Source organism: Pongo abelii, chromosome X (genome assembly GCF_028885655.2).
Source record: "Pongo abelii isolate AG06213 chromosome X, NHGRI_mPonAbe1-v2.0_pri, whole genome shotgun sequence".
Taxonomy (NCBI): Eukaryota; Metazoa; Chordata; class Mammalia; order Primates; family Hominidae; genus Pongo; species Pongo abelii.
Window position 1 is genome coordinate 92,181,364 of NC_072008.2, and position 20,460 is coordinate 92,201,823.

The 20,460-nt window shown below is 34.6% G+C and overlaps 1 protein-coding gene across 6 annotated transcripts in view; it reads left to right on the forward strand.

The window, feature by feature from the left end:
* DACH2 (dachshund family transcription factor 2) overlaps window positions 1-20,460 on the forward strand; it is a 672,286-nt gene that overhangs the window by 543,207 nt on the left and 108,619 nt on the right. For all 6 annotated transcript variants that reach the window (XM_054544812.1, XM_054544811.1, XM_054544814.1 and 3 more), the window contains one exon: window positions 19,772-19,944. In XM_054544812.1, coding sequence (XP_054400787.1) covers window positions 19,772-19,944 — 173 coding nt within the window. The remainder of the gene's footprint in view (window positions 1-19,771; window positions 19,945-20,460) is intronic.

A 20,460-nucleotide genomic window follows, 5' to 3' on the forward strand; every position in this document is an offset into this window, starting at 1 on the left:
CTTTGGCTGGCAGGGCTTAGTCTATTTTTCTTCAGTAAGGTTTAACAATTTAATATCAGAAGGGGAGGTAAAGAAGGACTCACTTTCCCTCTTTACCTCCCCTTCTGATATTACATGGTTAAATCTTAGATACATGTAAGGGTACATGGGAGGTACGTGGAAAGTAGAGGTACATAAGTAGAGGTACATGGGAGGCTATGTATCACAGTAGTTAAGAATATTGGCTAAAGTCACACAAACTTGTGTTTGAATTCCACATTTTGAATTTTCTTTTTTTAATGGAGTTTTGCTCTTGTCGCCCAGGCTGCAGTGCAATGGCGTGATCTCGGCTCATTGCAACCTCTGCCTCCTGGTTCAAGCAATTCTCCTGCCTCAGCCTCCCAAGTAGCTGGGATTACAGGCATCTGCCACAACGTCCAGCTAAACTTTTTTGTATTTTTAGTAAAGACGGGGTTTCACCATGCTGGCCAGGCTAGTCTTGAACTCCTGACCTCAGGTGATCCACCCACCTAGGCCTCCCAAAGTGCTGGGATTACAGGTGTGAGCCACCACACCCGGCCACATGTTTTGAATTCTACATCATTGTTAGACGTTGGAGAAGTCACCTAATCTTTCCAAGTCTTAATATCCACAACTATAGACTGTGGATAAAAATACATCCACTTAAGGTTACCGTGAGGTCTCCGGATAATAAAGTAAAATATGTTAACAGTGAATTGCATATAGTAAGTACTGTATATATCACAAGTAGTATTATTACTTAGCAATCACACTATAGCTAATGTATACAAATTCAGGTTTACATGATGTTTTAGGGACTTCAAAGACTCACAAGTCTTTCTGCAGCAAAGCAGATCTTGTGTATATTACTTTTGTATATATCTTACTTTTCTTACAAATGGATAATCCAGGATAGGGTTTCATTACTCTCTTCCCTGACATTTTTATTCTCCCATTCTACCTTAGGATTAAGGCAACAGAGGAATTCTAAGACATTTTAATATGATGTTCCAAATCTTAGTGAAATTGGTCAGTTACTAAGCACACAAAAATAAGTTACGGTGTGTTACTTTAAAGTGGTTATAATATCAAGCATAAAATGTCCCATACAAAATGAAATGTTAAGCAAAAGCAAATGAAATGAATGCCAGAAAAGTTATAAATATTATGTTATGAAAAGTTAAAAAAGGACTGATTAAAGTAGATTCAGGTTATAAAGAGGGTAATTTAGAAGACTTTGGCCTCTAGTCTGACATATAAAGAGCTTGGAAGTCATTACTCCCATCCTTGCAACTAGAAAAAAGATAAACAATCTGAAAATCACTAACTCTTATTAAAGCCATCAGAGTTTGAGGCCACAGAGCCGCACCATGCTGGAAACTAGAGAGAAAGGCAGCACAACTCATAAGGAGAAGAAGCCACAGCTAGATTCTGGTAGAAGTATTTAAAAGATAATTGAGTAATTGCAGGAGACTCACTGTAGATCTAGCTCGAGAGACAAAAACTCATGGGGGCCCTGTCTTATGGGGCCCCTACACTTTCATGAGTTTTATTTCTAGGAGCTATACCAGATTCTCAGGGTGAAGATATGAGAAAATTCCCCTCATGTTTCTAGCAAGGGGAAAGGAAAAGTAACAACTTTGAAATATGCTCATAGTGCTCTGTTCTCCTGAAGGCCCGTCCTCAAAGAAAACTATTTTACCAGAGCGTAAACTACTTGGTTTTGCTAGAGCCTAATTGACCTGAGGAAAGGGATATACTAACCTCCAACACCCTCTAGCTTTTATGTGAGGGGAAAAGAACAGTACAATTCCAGCAGCCTTAAGCCTCTTGTCTCACCTAAGGACTTATGGGAGCTAAAAATCACTTGTGAAAGTCACAGCCCAAGGATACAGGCTCACTAAGGGACTAAGACCTAATCATAAGATTATAGAATGTTTGTTCTCTCACATTTAACTGTCACTACAGTAGTGCTCGTGTATAACAAAGGGGGATTACAGCTTAAAGAGCTGGAATTTTCAGACCCTATTTATGACAGGTTCTCTAGGGAGAAGCAAAAATAAGGAGGAGAGAAACAAGACTAGAGGAAAATGTAGACACTAATGCCACAGGTAGAGCAAGCATTTATGATAGCCTAACTCCCAGCCAGATCAGCATAAAACCTATCACCAAAGGCCTATTTACTTCAGTCTCTCCTAATACATCATTTCTGGCTTTAAACGAAAAAAAATGCAAACATAAAATCAAGTAACACAATCTGAAGAGACAGAGCAAACAACAGAACCAAATTCAGACATAGCTGATATTTTAGAATTATCATACTGAGAACTTAAAAAAACAACTAATATACTAAGACAATGGAAAAAATGAACATCATACAGAACACATGAGATAGTTAATCAGAAAGGTAGAAACCCTAAGAAAAAATCAAAAGAAAATGCTAGGAATGAAAAAAAAAGAACTCCAACAAAGTGAAGGGTATCTTATATGAAATCATCGATAGAATACACAGAGCCAAGGAAAGAAACAGTAAGCTTGAAGATGTTTCAACACATACTTCCCAAGGTGAAAAAAGAGAAACGATGACTGAAATAAAATAGCAGAATGGACTAAGAACTGTGTGACAAAGAGAAGAAAAAGATGAAAGAACAGAAGACATATTTGAAATAACAACTGAGAGTTTTCCAAAATTAATGAGAAACACCAAACCACAAATTGTTCAGCAAACACTAAGTAGGATAAATACCAAAATCTACAAATACCCATATCATATTCCAACTGCAGAAAACCAATCACAAAAAGAAAATCTTGAAAGAAGACAGAGAAAAAAAATTTATTTTCATACAGAAACAAAGATAATAATTACACTGGACTTCTCTTTAGAAACCAGGCAAACAGGAAGAGAGTAGAATGAAATATTTAGAGTGTTGAAAAAGAAAACACCATAAATGTATACCCCTACTATCTAACCACAAGAATTAAAAAATATATATTTAAAACCCCACAAACCTAGAATTCTGTCTCCAGGAAAATTTCCCTTTAAAAGTGAAGGAGAAATAAAAACTTTCTCAAACAAAAATTGAGGTAATTTGTTACCATACCAGTAGACCTGCATCGTAAGAAACATTGAAACGTCTTCAGAAAAAAAGAAAATTGTATACGTTGGAAAGTTTGATTTATGTAAAGAAAGGAGGAGCACTAGAGGAAGAATAAATTTAGATAAATTAATTTTTTTAATTTCTTCTTTTTGTTTTGTTAGTTTGTTTTTTTTTACAGGGTCTCACTCTGTCACCCAGGCTGGAGTGTAGTGGTGTGATCATGGCTCACTGCAGCCTTGACCTCCCAGGCTCTGGTAAGCCTCTCAACTAACCCCCTCCACCCCCCAGTAGCTGGGACTACAGGCATGTGCCACCACTCCTAGCTAACCTTTGTATATTTTAGTAGAAACAGGGTTTTGCCATGCTGCCTAGGCTGGTCTTGAATTCCTGGGCTCAAGAGACCTGCCTGTCTTGGCCTCCCAGAGTGCTGGGAATACAGGCATGAGCCACCATGCCCAGCCAATTTATAAAAATTCTTAATCTAACACATAATGGTCTGTTCAAATAATAAAAACAACATAAGCAGGAGTAGCAATTCTTATATCAGATAAAACAGACTGTAAAACAAAAGCAGTGAAGAAAAGACAAAGAATGTCATTATATTAATATATTGATAAAAGGATACATCCAACAAGAAGATATTACATTCCTAAATATACCTGCACCTAACTCTGAAGCTCCCAGATTCATAAAACAGTTACTACTAGACCTAGGAAAAGAGGTAGACAGCAGCACAATCATAATGAGCGTCTTCAACACTCCACTGACAGAAATAGACAGAACATCAAAGCAGAAAGTGAACAAGGACTTAAACTGAACTCTAGAACAAACGGACCTAAAAGTATTTACAGAACATTTTACCCAATAAATTCAGAATTTACATTCTTCTCATCAGCACATGGCACATTCTCTAAGACAGAACATGGATTAGTCCATTTTCACGCTGCTGGTAAAGACATACACAAGGCTGGGCAATTTACAAAAGAAGGAGATTTACTGGACTTACACTTCCACATGGTTAAAGAGACCTCACAATCATGGTGGAAGGCGAAAGGCTCTTCTTACATGGCGGTGGCAAGAGAGAGAATGAGAACCAAGGGAAGAGGTTTATCCTTATAAAACCATCAGATCTCGTGAGACTTATTCACTACCATGAGAACAATATGGGATAAACCACTCCCATGATTCAATTATCTCCCACTGGGTCCCTCCCAAAACACATGGGAATTATGGGAATACAATTCAAGATGAGATTTGGATGGGGACACAGAGCCAAACCATATCAGCCCATATGATAGGCCAAAAAACATGTACAATTTATTTCCATTCAGCTCAGATTTTGATTATTTTTGTCTTCTGACATGTTTGGGGTTGGTTTGCTCATGCTTCTCCAGTTTCTCTAGTTGTGAGATTAGGTTGTTAATTTGAGATCTTTCAAACTATTTTATGTAGGCATATAATGCTATAAACTTCAATACTAACACTGACTTAGCTGTGTCCCAAAGATTGTCATATGTACTATCTTTGGTCTCATTAGTCTCAAAGAATTTCTTGATTTCTGCCTTAATTTTATTATTTACCCAAAAGTCATTTGGGAGCAGGTTATTTAATTTCCATGTAATTATATGGTTGAATTTTTTAGTATTGATTTCTATTTTTACTATCGTGCTGTCCAAGTGTGGCTGGTATAATTTCACTTTTTTCAATTTGCTGAAGATTGTTTTATGTTTGATTATGTGGTCAATTTTAGTATGATTTCTTTTTTTCTCAATTTTCTGAGATTTTTTTATATTTGATTATGTGGTCAATTTTAAAGTATGTGCATGTGCAGATGGGAAGAATGTGTATTCTGTTGTCTTTGGTTGGAGAGTTCTGTAAATGTGTATTAGGCCCATTTGGTCAAGTATGAGTTCAGGTCTTGAATATCTTTGTTAATTTTATGCTTTGATGATTTGTCCAATACTGTCAGTATAATGTTGAAGTCTCTCACTATTATTGTGTGTAAATCCAAGTTTCATCATAGTTCTCTAAGAACTTGCTTTATGAATCTGGGTGCTCCTCTGTTGGGTGCATATTTATTTAGGATAGTTAGGTCTTCTTGGTGAATTAAACCCTTTATTATTATGTAATGCTCTTTTTTTAATCTAACCCCAGTTAAAAAAAAAAGGAATTCATGATTTTGTTCTTTGAAAAAATTAATAAGATAACATAAACCACTAACTAGACTAACAAAGATACAAAAGAGAGAAAATCCAAATAAACACAATTACAAATGACAAAGGGGACATTACCACTAACCCACAGAAATACAAAAAATCCTCAGAGACTTACTATAAATACCTCTATGCACACAAACTGGAAAATCTAGAAGAAATTGATATATTCCTGAAAATATACAACCACCCAAGACTGAACAAAAAAGAAATGGAATATCTGAACAGACCAATAATGAGTTCCAAAATTGAAACAGTAATAAAAAGTCTACCAAACAAGAAAAGCCAGGGACTAAATGGATTCACAGCTGAATTATATTAGATGCACAAAGAAGGGCTGGTACAATTTATACAGAAAATATTCCAAAAAACTGAGGAGAAGGTACCTTTCTAACTTGTTCTATGAGGCCAGGATCATCCTGATACCAAATCCTTGCAGATGCACACCAAAAACAGTAAAAGGTAAAAAGAAAACTTCAGAACAATATCCTTGATGAACACAGATGGGAAAATCTTCAAGAAAATACTAGCAAACCAAATTGAGCAACACATAAAAAGCTAATCCACCATGATCAAGTATGCTGTATCCCTGGCATCCAAGGTTGTTTCAACATATGAAAATAAATACATGTGATTCATCATATAAAGAGAAGTAAAAAACCACATGGTTATCTCAATAGCTGCACAAAAGGCTTTTGGTAAAATTGAAGATCCTTCATGTTAAAAACCCTCAGTAAACTAGGCATTGAAGGAGCTACCGCAAAATAATAAGAGCCATCTCTGACAAACCCACAGCCAACATCACATTGAACTGGCAAAAGCTGGAAACATTCCCCTTGAAAACCAGCACAAGACAAGGATGCCTTATCTCGCCACTCTTATTCAACATAGTACTGGAAGTCCTGGCCAGAGCAATCAGGTGGGGGGAAGAAATCAAAGGCATCCAAAAAGGAAGAGAGGGTGTCAAACTATCCCTAATTGAAGATGACATAATTCTACATCATGAAATTAACCCAAATGCCCATCAACAGTAGACTAGATAAAGGAAGTGTTGTACATATACACCATGGAATACTACACAGCCAAAAAACAGAATTAGATCATGCTCTCTGCATCAGCATGAATGGAGCTGGAGGCCATTACCCTAAGAAACTAATGCACGAACAGAAAACTAAATACAACTTATTCTCACTCAAAAGTGGGAGCTAAACCACGAGAACACATGGATACAAAGAGGAAAACAACAGACACTTGGGCCTACTGGAGGGTGGAGGGTGGAAGGAGGGAGATGATCAGAAAAAATACCTATTGGGTACTATGCTTATTACTTGAATAAGGAAATAGTCTATACACCAAACCCACATGACACACAGTTTACCTATATAACAAATTTACACATATACACCTGAACCTAAAATAAAAGTTAAAAAAGTCTCAATAAGTTTTTTAAAAATAAAGTTATATGAAATATCTTCTCAGGCCACAGTGGAATAAAACTAGAAATCAACTGCCAAAGGAACCCTCAACACTATAGAAGAACATGGAAATTAAACAATCTGCTCTTGAAAGATTTTTGGTTTGACAATAAAATCAAGATGGAAATTTAAAAAATATTCAAAATGAATGATAATAGTGACACAAGTTATTAAAACAGCTGGGATATAGAAAGAAAAACAGTGTCAAGAGGAAGGTTTATGGTGCTAGATGCCTACATCGAAAAGTCTGAAACGTCACAAATTAACAACCTAACATCACACCTCAAGGAACTAGAGCAACTAGCCGAAACCAAACCCAAAGGTAGCAGAAGAAAAGAAATAACAAGGATTAGAGCAGAACTAAATAAAATTGACACAAAATCTATGAAAAAGATCAATTAAAGAAAAAGTTGGTTCTGTGAAAAGATAAACAAAATCAATAGAACATTAGGTAGCTTAATCAAGAAAAGAAGAGAGATGATTCAAATAAACTCAATTAGAAATAAAAATGGAGCTATTACAACCAACACCACAGAAATTCAAAAGATTATTTGAGACTACTATGACCCCCTCTATGCACGCAAACTAGAAAACCTAGAGGAAATGAATGAATTCCTGGAAACATACAACCCTTTTAGCTTGAATCAGGAAGAACTAGAAATCCTCAACAGACCAATAACAGGCAATGAGATTGAATCACTAATTTAAAAATTGCCAATGAAACAAAAGCCCAGGGCTAGATGGACTGAAAGCCAAATTCACTGGACCTTCAAAGAAGTAGTACCAATCCTACCGAAACTTTTCCAAAATATTGAGGGTGAATCCCCTCCAACTCATTCTATGAAGCCAGCATCACCTTGTTACCCAAGCAAGGAAAGCACATAACCAAAAAAAAAGATAACTACAGACCAATATCCCTCATGAACCTAGACGAAAAATTCCTCAATAAATTACAAGCAAACCAACTCCAACGACACATCAAAAAGATAATACACCATGATCAAGTGGGTTTCATCCCAGTGATACAGTGATAGGTCAATGTACTCAAGTCCAGAAATGTGATTCACCACCTAAACACAATTTAAAACCTAAAGCATATGATCATTTCAATAAATGCAGAAAAAACATTCAATAAAATCAAGCATTCCTTTATTATAAAAACCCTCAGCAAATTAGACATTGAAGAAACATAATTTAAAATTATAAAAGTCATATATGACAAACCAACAGCCAGCATCATACTGGAAGGGCATACACTGGTGGAATTTTCCCCATAAGAACTGGAACAAGAGAAGGTTGCCCATTTTTACCACTCCTATACAACATACTACTGGAAGTCCTAGCCAGAACAATCAGGCAAGAGAAAGAAAGAAAAGACATACAAATAGGAAAAGAGGACATTAAAATATCTCTCTTCACTAACAATATGATTGTATACATAGAAAACCCTATAGACTCTATCAAAGGATTTCAAGACATGCTAAATGACTTCAGTAATGTTTCAGGATACAAAATCAACACACAAAAAAATTGTAGCATTTCTATACACCCATAAGATTCAAGCTGAGAGCCAAATCAAGAATGCAATCCCATTTACGATAGTCACAAAAATGTAAAATATCTAGGAATACATCTAAACAATGAGTCAAAAGATCTCTACCTAGGAATACATCTAAGCAATGAGTCGAAAGAGCTCTACAAGGAGAACTACAAAACACTCCTGAAAGAAATAATAGATGACACAAACAAATGGAAAAACATTCCATGCTCATGGATTGGAAGAATCAATATTGTCAAAACGGCCATACTGCCCTAAGCCATCTACAGACTCATTACAATTTCTATCAAACTACCAATGCCATTATTAACAAAAAAACTATTATAAAACTAATATGGAAGAAAAAAATTGGCCTGAATAGCCAAAGCAATCCTAAACAAAATGAACAAAGCTGCAGAGCCATCACATTGCTGGATTTTTAATTATACTACAAGGATATAGTAACCAAAACCAAAACAGCATGGTACTTATATGAATATAGACATATAGACCAGTGAAACAGAATAGAGAACCCAGAAATAAAGCTAATTTTTGACAAAGCATCCAAAAACATAATTTGGGGAAAGGGCACCCTATTCAACAAATGGTTCTTGGAAAATTGGATAACCATGTGTAGAAGAATGAAACTAGATCCATGTCTTTCACCATATACAAAAACGAACTCGAGATGGATTAAAGACTTAAATCTAAGACCTCAATTAATAAAAATTCTAGAAGAAAACATAGAAAAATCTCTTCTAAACATTGGCCTAAACAAAGAACTTGTGATTAAGACCCAAAAAGCAAATGTAATAAAAATAAATAAATAAATGGGGCCTAATTAAACAAAAAAAAAGCTTCTGCACAGCAAAAGTAATAATCTTCAGAGTAAACAGCCAACTCACAGAATGGCAGAAAATGTTTTCAAACTCTGCATCTAACAAAGGACTAATATCCAAATTATACAAAGAACTCAAACAAATCAGCAAGACAAAAACAATACCATCAAAAATGTGGGCAAGTGACATTAGTAGACACTTATCAAAAGAAGATATACAGGAAATGCAAATCTAAACCACAGTGCAATACCACCTTACTCCTGCAAGAATGGCCATAATCAATAAATCAAAACATAATAGATGTTGGGTTGGTGTGGATGCAGTGAAAAGGGAACACTTCTACACTGCTGGTGGGAATGTAAACTAGTGCAACCACTATGGAAAACAGTGTGGAGATTCCTTAAAGAACTAAAAGTAGAACTACCATTTGATCCAGCAATCCTACTACTGGGTATGTACCCAGAGGAAAAGAAGTCGTTATACAAAAAAGATAAATGCACATTTATAGCAGCACAATTCACAATTGCAAAAATATGGAACCAGCCCAAATACTCATCAATCAACAAGTGAATAAATAAATTATTATATATATGTATATATATAAAACATGTTATATATCTCTCACATATATATGTGAGAGATATATATATGTGATATATATATAATGGAATACTACTCAGCCATATAAAGGAACAAATTAATTGCATCCACAGCAGCCTAGATGGAACTGGAGATTATTCTTCTAAGTGAAGTAACTCAGGAATGGAAAACCAAACATTGTGTGTTCCCACTCATAAGCAGGAGGTAAGCTATGAGGATACAAAGGCATAAGAATGACACAATGGACTTTGGGGACTCTGGGAAATTTGGGAGGTGGAAGAGGGATAAAAGACTATAAAATGGGTTCAGTGTATACTGCTTGGGTGATGGGTGCACCATTCTCAGAAATTACCAAAAAAGAACTTAATCATGTAACCAAATGCCACCTGTTGTCCAAAAGCTCATGGAAACAAGAAATAAGAAAAAAGATATACAAATGACAAAGAACATATGAGAAAATGCTCAACATCACTAATCAATAGGGAAACGCAAATTAAAACCACAACGAGATGCTACCTTACCCCAGCCAGAATGGATATTATTAAAATTTTTTTAAAAAATAGATACTGGCCTGGATGTAATGAAAAAGGAACGCTTATACACTGCTGATGGGAATGTAATTTAGTACAGCCTCTATGGAAAACAATATGGAGATTTCTCAAAGAACTAAAAGTAGATCTACCATTCAATCCAGCAATCCCTCTACTGTGTATCTATCCAAAAGAAAAGAAGTCATTATATCAGAAAGACATCTGTGCTTGTATGCTTACCACAGCACAATTCACAATTGCAAACATATGGAATCAACCTAAGTGTTCATCAGCTGATAAGTAGATAAAGATAACGTGTTATATGTATACACCATAGAATACTACTCAGCCACAAAAAGAAGAAATTAATATCTTTTGCAGTCACTTGGATGGAGCTGAAGGCCATCATTCTAAGTGAAGAAGTAACTCAGGAATGGAAAACCAAGTATTGTATATTCTCACTTAAAAGTGGGATTTAAGCTATGTGTATGCAAAGAAATACAGAGTGGTATAATGGACATTGTAGAATCAGAAGGGAGGAGTGTGGGGGGTGGGTGAGGGACAAAAAAACTACTTATGTACTTATGGGTAGAGTGTACACTTCTCAGGTGACAGGTGCACTAAAATCTCAGATTTCACACTATACAATTCATCCATGTAACCAAAAGTTACTTGTACCCTCAAAGCTATTGAAATACGAACAATAACAATACAAAGTAATTTTAAAAAGAATGTATTGGATGATTATACCTTGTGGATAAGTGAAATAAATGAGAGCAATGTTATAAAGGACTGAAAGGAGGAATTGAGAATTGAGAATACTCTGTTATAAGGTATTTTTAGTACCCCTAAAGTAGTATAGTGGTATTTGTAAATGGAATAAGACTAATTGTAAATGTATATTGAAAGCTGTAAGGCAAACACTAAAAAACATTAAAAGTTTTAATAGTTTAATTTTTAAAATATTAAAAATTTTAATAAAAATTTTAAATTCCTCTTAAATTCATGTGGAACATTCACCAAGATAGGACACATTCTGGGCCATAAAATACACTTTAACACACTTAAAAGAATAGAAATCAGACAAAGTATGCTCTCAGTCATAATGGAATTAAACGAGAAGCCAATAACAGAAAGACAGCTGTAAAGTCAAAAAATACTTGGAGATTAAACAGTACACTTATAAATACCACACGAGTCAAAAAAGAACCCCCAAGAAAAATTCAAAAGTATTTTAAAGTAAATGACAATAAAAATATAATTTATCAAATTTCATAGGATGTAGCAAAAGCAGTGCTTAGAGGGAAATATATAGCATTGAATTAATATATTAAAAAGGATAAAGAGATAAAATCAATAACCAAAGCTTCTACCTTAGGAAAATAAAAAGATAAAAAATTAAATCTAAAGCAGAAGAAAATAAATAATAATTATTAGTATAGAAATGAATGAAATTGAAAACAGAAAATCAACAGAGAAAATCAATGAAACCAAAAGCTGGTTGGTTCATTGACAAGACAAATGAAATTGATAAACCCCTAGGCAGGCTAACTAAGAAAAAGAGAGAAGATGCAAATTACTATTATCAGAAAATAGAGGCCATCACTATTTATCCTATGACATTAAAATGATAATATAGGAATACTCAACAACTCTATACCCACAAATTTGGTAACTTGGATGAAATTAGCCAATTTTTTGAAAGATACAATCTACCATTACTCACACAAGAAGAAACAGATAATCTGAAAAGGCCTGTACATATTACAGAAATAGAATCTATAATTAAAACCCTTCCACAACAGAAAGCACCATGTTCAAATGGGTTCACAGGTAAAGTCTACCAAACATTTAAAGAAGAAAATATACCAATTGTTTGCAATCTCTTCCAGATGATAGAAGCAGAGGGAATACTTTCTAACTCATTCTATGAGATCAGAATTACCCAAATACCAAAATACCAGAGAAAGGCAACATAGGAAGGGGAAACTACAGATCAGTATCTCTGATGAACATAATGCAAAAATCCTGAAAACAGAACAGTACATTAAAGTTAACAATGTATAGGAAAAATTACACACCGCCCAGGCGCGGTGGCCCACACCTGTAATCCCAGCATTTTAGGAGGCTGAGGCCGGTAGATCACGAGGTCAAGAGATCGAGACCATCCTGGCCAACATGCTGAAACCCCGTCTCTACTAAAAGTACAAAAATTAGCTGTGTGTGGTGGCATGCGCCTGTAGTTTCAGCTACTTGGGAGGCTGAAGCAGGAGAATCGCTTGAACCAGGGAGATGGAGGTTGCAGTGAGCCGAGATCACACCACTGTATTCCAGCCTGGTGACAGAGTGAGACTCCATCTAAAAAAAAAAAAAAAAATTACACACCATGACCAAGTGGAATTTATTCCAAGTATGCAACGGTAGCTCAACATTGGAAAATCAATTGATGTAATCTATTACATCAGTAGGCTAGAGAATAAAAATAATCTGATACTAAAAGTAGATGCAGAAAAAATTTTTGAGAAAATACAATACCCATTCATAACAAAAACTCTTAGAAAAAAATAGGAATAGAGGGGAACTACCTCAACTTGTTAAAGAACATCTATAAAAACCTACTGCTGACATCTTTTTTTTTTTTTTTTTACGAGAATATTGCTGTGCATTTTTTTTTCTTTTTTTTTCTTTTATTATTATTATTATTATTATTATTATTATTATTATTATTATACTTTAGGTTTTATGGTACATGTGCCCAATGTGCAGGTAAGTTACATATGTATACATGTGCCATGCTGGTGCGCTGCACCCACCAACTCGTCATCTAGCATTAGGTATATCTCCCAATGCTATCCCTCCCCCCTCCCCCCAACCCACAACAGTCCCTGAAGTGTGATGTTCCCCTTCCTGTGTCCATGTGTTCTCATTGTTCAATTCCCACCTATGAGTGAGAATATGCGGTGTTTGGTTTTTTGTTCTTGCGATAGTTTACTGAGAATGATGATTTCCAGTTTCATCCATGTCCCTACAAAGGACATGAACTCATCATTTTTTATGGCTGCATAGTATTCCATGGTGTATATATGTCTTACTCAATGGTGAAAAACTAGATGCTTTTCCCCTAAGATCTAAAACAAGGGAAGGACGTTACCTCTTATCACTTCTATTCATCATTATACTGGAGGCCTTAGTTGGTTAAAAAATGACAAAAAAAACGAAATAACATTTATACCAATTAGGGAAGAAAAAATTATATTGGTTCAAAGATGACTGATTATCTTTGTAAACTTTCAAAAGATTTTACAAAAAAGTTTCATAGAACTAATAAGAGATTATAGTAAGGTTGCAGGATACAAAATTAATGTACAAAATCAACTGCTTTCTTGTATACCAACAATGAACAGTTGCAATTTGAAATTAAAAACACATCTTAAGTGAAACAACTCTGAAACAGAAAGTCAAAAACTTATAAGTGGGAACTAAATCATATGTACACATGGACATAGTGTAGAATAATAGACATTGGAGATTTGGAAGGGTGGGAGGGTGGGAAGGGAGTGGGGGAGGAGGAAGTACTTAATGGGTACAGAGCACATTGTTTGGGTGATGATTACAGTAAAAACCTAGATTTCACCACTACACAATATATCCATGTAACAAAACTGCACTTGTACCTCGTAAATTTATACAAATAAAAACACAAAATTGTTTAAATTAGCAACAATAATTGAAATACTTAGGAGTAAACATAGCAAAATATATATAAGATTATTAGAATGACTACTGCAGAACTCCGATGAAAAAATCCAGGAATATATAAATAAATGGAGAGATATCTTATGTTCATGGATAGGAAGACTCAATATGATTAGAACAGCAATTCTTCCCAACTTGATCTATAGATTCAATATATTCCCCATCAAAATCCAAGGAAGTTGTTTTGTGGATACTCACATAGTGATTCCAACATTTATATGGAAAGTAAAAGACCCAAAATAGCCAGCAAAGTATTGAACAAGAAAAAATGTAGTGGACTGACACTACCATACTTCATTATTTACTATAAAGTTACAGTAATCATGATAGTGTGATTTTGGCAAAAGAACTGACAAGTAGATTAATATTAATAGAACAGAATAGAGAGCCTAGAAATAGATCCACACAAATGTAGTCAATTGGTATTTGATGGAAGAGCAAAGACAATTCAATAGAAAGATCATAGCATTTTTCTACAAATTACAGTGGAACAATTGGGATATCACATGCAAAGAATGAACCTAGACACAGACCATCTGCCCTTCACAAAAATTAACTCAAAAGGGTCATAGGCCTAAATGTAAATTGCAAAACTCTGAATCTATTAGAAGATAACATCAGAGAAAAGCTAGGTGATCTTGGGTTTGACAATGAGGTTTTAGATGCAATATCAAAAGCATAAACCTTAAAATAAACTAATAAGTTGGATTTCATTAAACTTAAAAACCGTTCATGACGCACACTGTTAAGACAATGAAAAGACAAACAACAGAGTACGAAAAAGTCTTTGCACAACTCATATATGATAAAGGACCGATAGATATACAAAGAACTTTTAATCTCAACAATAAGAAATAAGCAACCAAATTAAAAAGTGGACAAAAGTCCTAAACAGACATCTCATTAATTAAGACATAGATGGATAATAAGCATATGAAAACATGTTGAATATAATATGTCACTAGGGAATTGCAAATTAAAACAACTAGGAGATACCCATACAAACCTGTTGAAATAACTAAAATCCAAAATTGTCAACTTCAATTGTTCACAAAGATTTGGAGCAACAGGAACTTTCAGTTTGTTTTTAATGGAAATGCAAAATACTATAGTGACTTTGGAAGACATTTTGGGCATTTTTTTAACTAAAGTAAACATAGTCCTGTATGTTTACTTTAGTTAACATACAAGTCCTTCAAATCAATGGAGAACTTAAGTTCACACAAAAACCTATACACCAAAGTTTATAGTAACTTTATTCATAATTGCTAAAAATTAGAAACAACCAAGATATCCTTTAATAGGTGAATGCATAAAACAACTGTGGTATATATGTACTATGGAAACATATTTAGCAATAAATACAAATGAGCTATCAAACCTTGAAAAGACTTGGGTGAACCTTAAGTGCAAATTGCTAGGTGAAACAAATCAGTCTGAAAAGGCTAAATAGTGTGTGATTCTAACTAGATAGGATTCAGGTAAAGGCAAATCTATAGAGCCTAAAAAGACCAGTGGTTGCTAGAGGTTGGGGAGAGGGATAAAACAAGCGACCTCTGCTGTAAACTGTGGACTCTGGTTAATACATCAATACTGATTTTTCAAATGTAGATATATAACAGATTATTACAAGATAGTAATATGAGGGCCAACTGTGTGATGGCAGAGTGGAGATATAAGGAAATTCTCTGTAACTTCTGCTAATGTGTTTATTAATCTAAGACTGCTCTAAAACTAGTCTATTTTTTAAAGGGAAGGGGTATTTATATAGGCAAATCAATTGGGATAGGAAGGCAGATTCCAGAGAGAAGCATTAACATGAGTGAAGGCTAACGTGAATTCAAACTGTAGATGTAAATAGTCCAGTGGGGCTAGAGAACAGCATACAGAGAGGAATATAATGAAACATTACAACCAGAAAGGTAATTTTGGATGAAATAAAAATGCTTGTATTTTATTCTGGTAGCCGTAAGTAGTCACTGGAAGTCTTAAAAACGGAGTGGAAAGGCAAATGAAAAGCCATAGGAAGACAGATTGGGAAGATAGGGTACTTGTATCAAGGGATTAATGCCTGGTAGTCACTGTAGAAATGACAAAATATTACAGAAGTCAACGTGACTTAGAAATCAAATCAATGTGGGATTTAGATAGACAGAGGATTATTAAAGTTTGTACCTTTCATGGCTAGAAGGAGGTGGTGCTATGCACTTACATAAAAATTATAGGAGTTGCTGAAATACCAAGATGCATTAGAAATTATTCTTACAGGCCCAGCTCTGTGGCTCACGCCTGTAATCCCAGGACATTGGGAGACCGAGGCGGGCAGATGACTTGAGGTCAGGAGTTCGAGACCAGCTTGGCCAACATGGTGAAACTCCATCTGTACTAAAAATTAAAAAAATTAGCTGGGCATGGTGGCACATGCCAGTAATGCCAGCTACTCGGGAGGCTGAGGCAGGAGAATCGCTTGAGCCCGGGAGGCGGAGGTTGCAGTGAGCCGAGATCTCTCCACTGCACTTCAGCCTGGACGACAGAGTGAGACTCCATCTCATTAAAAAAATAAATAAATAAAAAATAAAAAAAGTAAATTAAATTAAAAAAAGAATTATTCTTTTAGTAACTTGAATAATGTCTGCGAAGTCAATAGGAAAAGAGATAACCCATTTTGGTGATTTTTAAAAAAGATTTGTCTTTATTACCATGCTATTAAAAGGCTACCTGTATATCTAGCGTGTGACTAAGTGAGCCAGATTGCGGGTGTGGTGTGTACTACTGATGGTTTTTAATTTCATGTGTTCAGTTTCAGAAAAGTTTGACTTTCATAATTCAGTATTTGCATATGCTTTGCATGGAGAACTCATGTGTGGTCACTGTTAAACTGGCCTGTAATGTAAGTACTAGCTTGGGGTAAAGTCTAGGGCATTACAGTCAATTGACAGTTATTGCAGGTCATGATTTCAAAGTATGAGTTTTAAGCCTTTCATGGTCATTTGAAATGTTTGATGAATTAGATTTTAAAACTGCCAATGGGCTGTTAAATTCTTTTTGTAGTTTGCATTTAGTTTGCATGTCAATTGGACTTTAAGTAGGCATATTTCTTATTATCACCAGATGGTGTCTAGGTGATGCTGAAAATCTTTGGAGAATGAGGATAGATTATTACACTGTTAAGGGAACTGTAAATTGAACAAAAGCTTATTTAAGCATTTGAATAGTAAATAGGAGCCCTGATGGCTACTTTTCATCCAAGTTTGATCAATTTGTGACTGAAGCAGTGTACACAAAGAAGGACTGAAGTGTATAATTACCCTGGGCTTGTGGTAAATGATAGCCTTATATAGAAACCTACTTAGGTCATTGATTGTCGTTATTATGTTGAGCATAATGTGAAGGTTTCAGGAGAAAGATAAACAGTGATTAGTTTAATATATATTATAAAATATCATTATAGCATAAGCTATATGATAATTTAAGTATAAAAATGCATATGTACCTAAGTAATTTTAGAAGGCTAACTGAAAATATGCTTCTAGTTTTAAAGGGAGTGAGTTCCACATACAAATGAGATTGTATAGCATTTGTCTTTCTGTGCCTGGCTTATTTTGCTTAGCATAATGTTCTCCAGAATGACAAGTGTTTGAGGTGATGGATATATTAATTAGCTTTATTTAATTATCCCACATTGTGTGTATATATATGTATGTGTGTATATATGTGTGTGTACACATATATAATATATAATAGGATCACTTTGTATTCCATAAGTATACACAATTGTAATTTGTCAATTTATAATAAAAATTTTAACTATTAAAAGTAAAAATAACCAAAAGTGAGTGGAAAAGGCCACTTTGAATTCAATGTTGTAAGAGTTGTTTTGAGGCCTCATTGATAAATTAATAATTGCAAGAAAATTGTTTCAGAGCTCGTAAGTCTAGTTTGGAAGGTTGTTCCTAAAAAGGATTTACAGATAGTGAGCCATAAGTGAACACGGATAGGAGAAAAGTTTAAAATATTTTCTGACTCTAGGATATGGAGTCAGATAGGGAGTACAGAGAATGTTTCCTTTCCTGAGTTCCACGCAGAAACCTAACCTAGGTTAGGTTTTATCCTTATGTAATTCTGATAACACTGCATTTTGTGACTATCTTTATCAGAAACACTGGTGGCTAGTGTTTTATTTATTTAGGAATTCCTTTCATTGTGATGATCACTTGAGTGCTGTATGAGACCTTACCTACCTGGAAATGTATTCCATTGCTTGTGCTGCCTTTGTACTTTCTTGTTAACAGTTTTAGATCAACCATTATAATTGAAATCAGGAGACAGACATCAAATAAATTAACACTGCTTCTTCCTTCTAGCTCCCATTAAAATTGGACTTTATTAAAATTAAAAACTACTCTGTGAAACACATTGTTAAGAAAATGAAAAGAAGCCATAGAATGCGAGAAAATCTTTGTCCTAAAAGTATATGTGTTTTGAGTGTTTGTATTACTGCCACTTTGTTTTGAGGAATGAGATTTAGGGAGCTTTTTAATATACTTCCTATAGATTCACTGATGTTCTTTTTCTGTTGTGATAAGGGAAACAAGGAAAAGTGAAGCGATTACCAAGAGTAAAAAAGGACGTTATTAATACTTAATATTTGTGCACAGAATCAACATAAATGCTGTCCACCATAGAATTTCTGTAGTCTGTGATAATTTAGAAAAATTATAAGCAGGGATATTTTAGAACAACTATTAAAGACTACTGATTTCTGGGCTTCTGTCCAAAATTAGGCACGATTACTATAGAGGTAATTGTTTTTAATAAGTGCTATGGTTTGCTCACAGTCACGTTCACATCCATGAAGCTAGACTAAATTTTAGTAGACTCTGCTCAACCTCCTTTCCTCCTACAAATTTCAGCCTATTAAGGGATAAGTAGACGATTTTAATGTTACCTTTTACATGATAGCATACCTGTGGCTACCAGAAGTTGAATGTGGATAGTAATTGAGATATATTCTTTCAGATATTTCAAATGTGTGAAAATTATTTCAACTTGCATAAGAAAAAAAATGAAATTCCTGAAATGACCTAACAATATTTGTTATTAAGTATTTCTTATTAAACTAGAAAATAGGTTGATATTTTGATAGGGGAGTTATTATTTATTGACAAAGAGTTTAAATTAAAGCTATTAATATAAGCATTCATTTTAGAGATTTATATCTAAAAGGTTATAACATACTCCAAGTCTTGTTTTCTTCTACAGTTCTGAAGCTTAGAGAATCTACATCCTGCCTTAGCAGCACCTCTGTTAAGTGTCTTAAAGAAATTGTAAAGCTGTCAACTATCAACACATCAATGCATTATTGTTATGATGTTACAAAATGGTTATAATGATTAAGAAAAAAGTTCTTATTTTTGAAATGCAATGATGTTTGGCTTAAAGATTTGTGTTTGTTTTATGGGTAAAAATTTTGCATCTTATAAATATTTGGGGAGTGAAAGCAAGAACAAAGCATATTTATAATTAAATGTGTGGATACAGGAAGATTTTTAAAATTATTAAACAATATAAAATACCACAGGTACTATTAATGGCACAAGGAGACACTAAGATATAATAAAAATTGTTTTTATAAGAAAACTAAGAATGAATTTAGGTACTTTTTAACAAACTATTTCAGATAATCATAATGTAACAAGTTTAATATGCACTGTCTCTTTTAGGACTGGATCTGCCATTTATGATGATGCCTCATCCCCTACTTCCAGTCAGCTTACCTCCTGCATCAGTTGCCATGGCAATGAATCAGATGAACCATCTCAATACTATTGCCAACATGGCTGCTGCAGCACAGATTCACAGTCCACTCTCCAGAGCTGGTACCTCTGTTATAAAGGTAAGAATCGTGATTTAGAAAAGGACAAAGGTGTCAATTTCATGCAAATTTTGATAAAATATTAACAATCCCACTGGATCTTCAGTAGTAACTCAGCTCATTGACTCAGTTAGTTAGCATACAGTATTGATGGGTTTAGTTTGTGACCAGGCCTGCCAGGTTTGTTGTTGTTTGTTTGTTTTCATTCCATGGCCACAGATCTCACTTTTAATTCTATTTCCTGTCTTACAGTCATGTGCACAGTGTGTGGGAGGCATGGGCAGACTAATGACAGAGTAGAAGAGTGTGCAAAAACCATTCCCATGGCTGGGGTGAAACAAAGTAAACACTGTGCATCTTTTTGGAGTTTGAGAGACAGTTATGAGGTATGATATAACATACAGGACTTATAGTCAGACAGATTTGCGTTCCAGTTCTGATTTGCAACTTAGCTGAATGAACTTGGGTATGACAGCCCTCCTGAACATGTTTCCTCAACTATAAAATGAACGTCATAGTTAATAATCTATGCTGCTT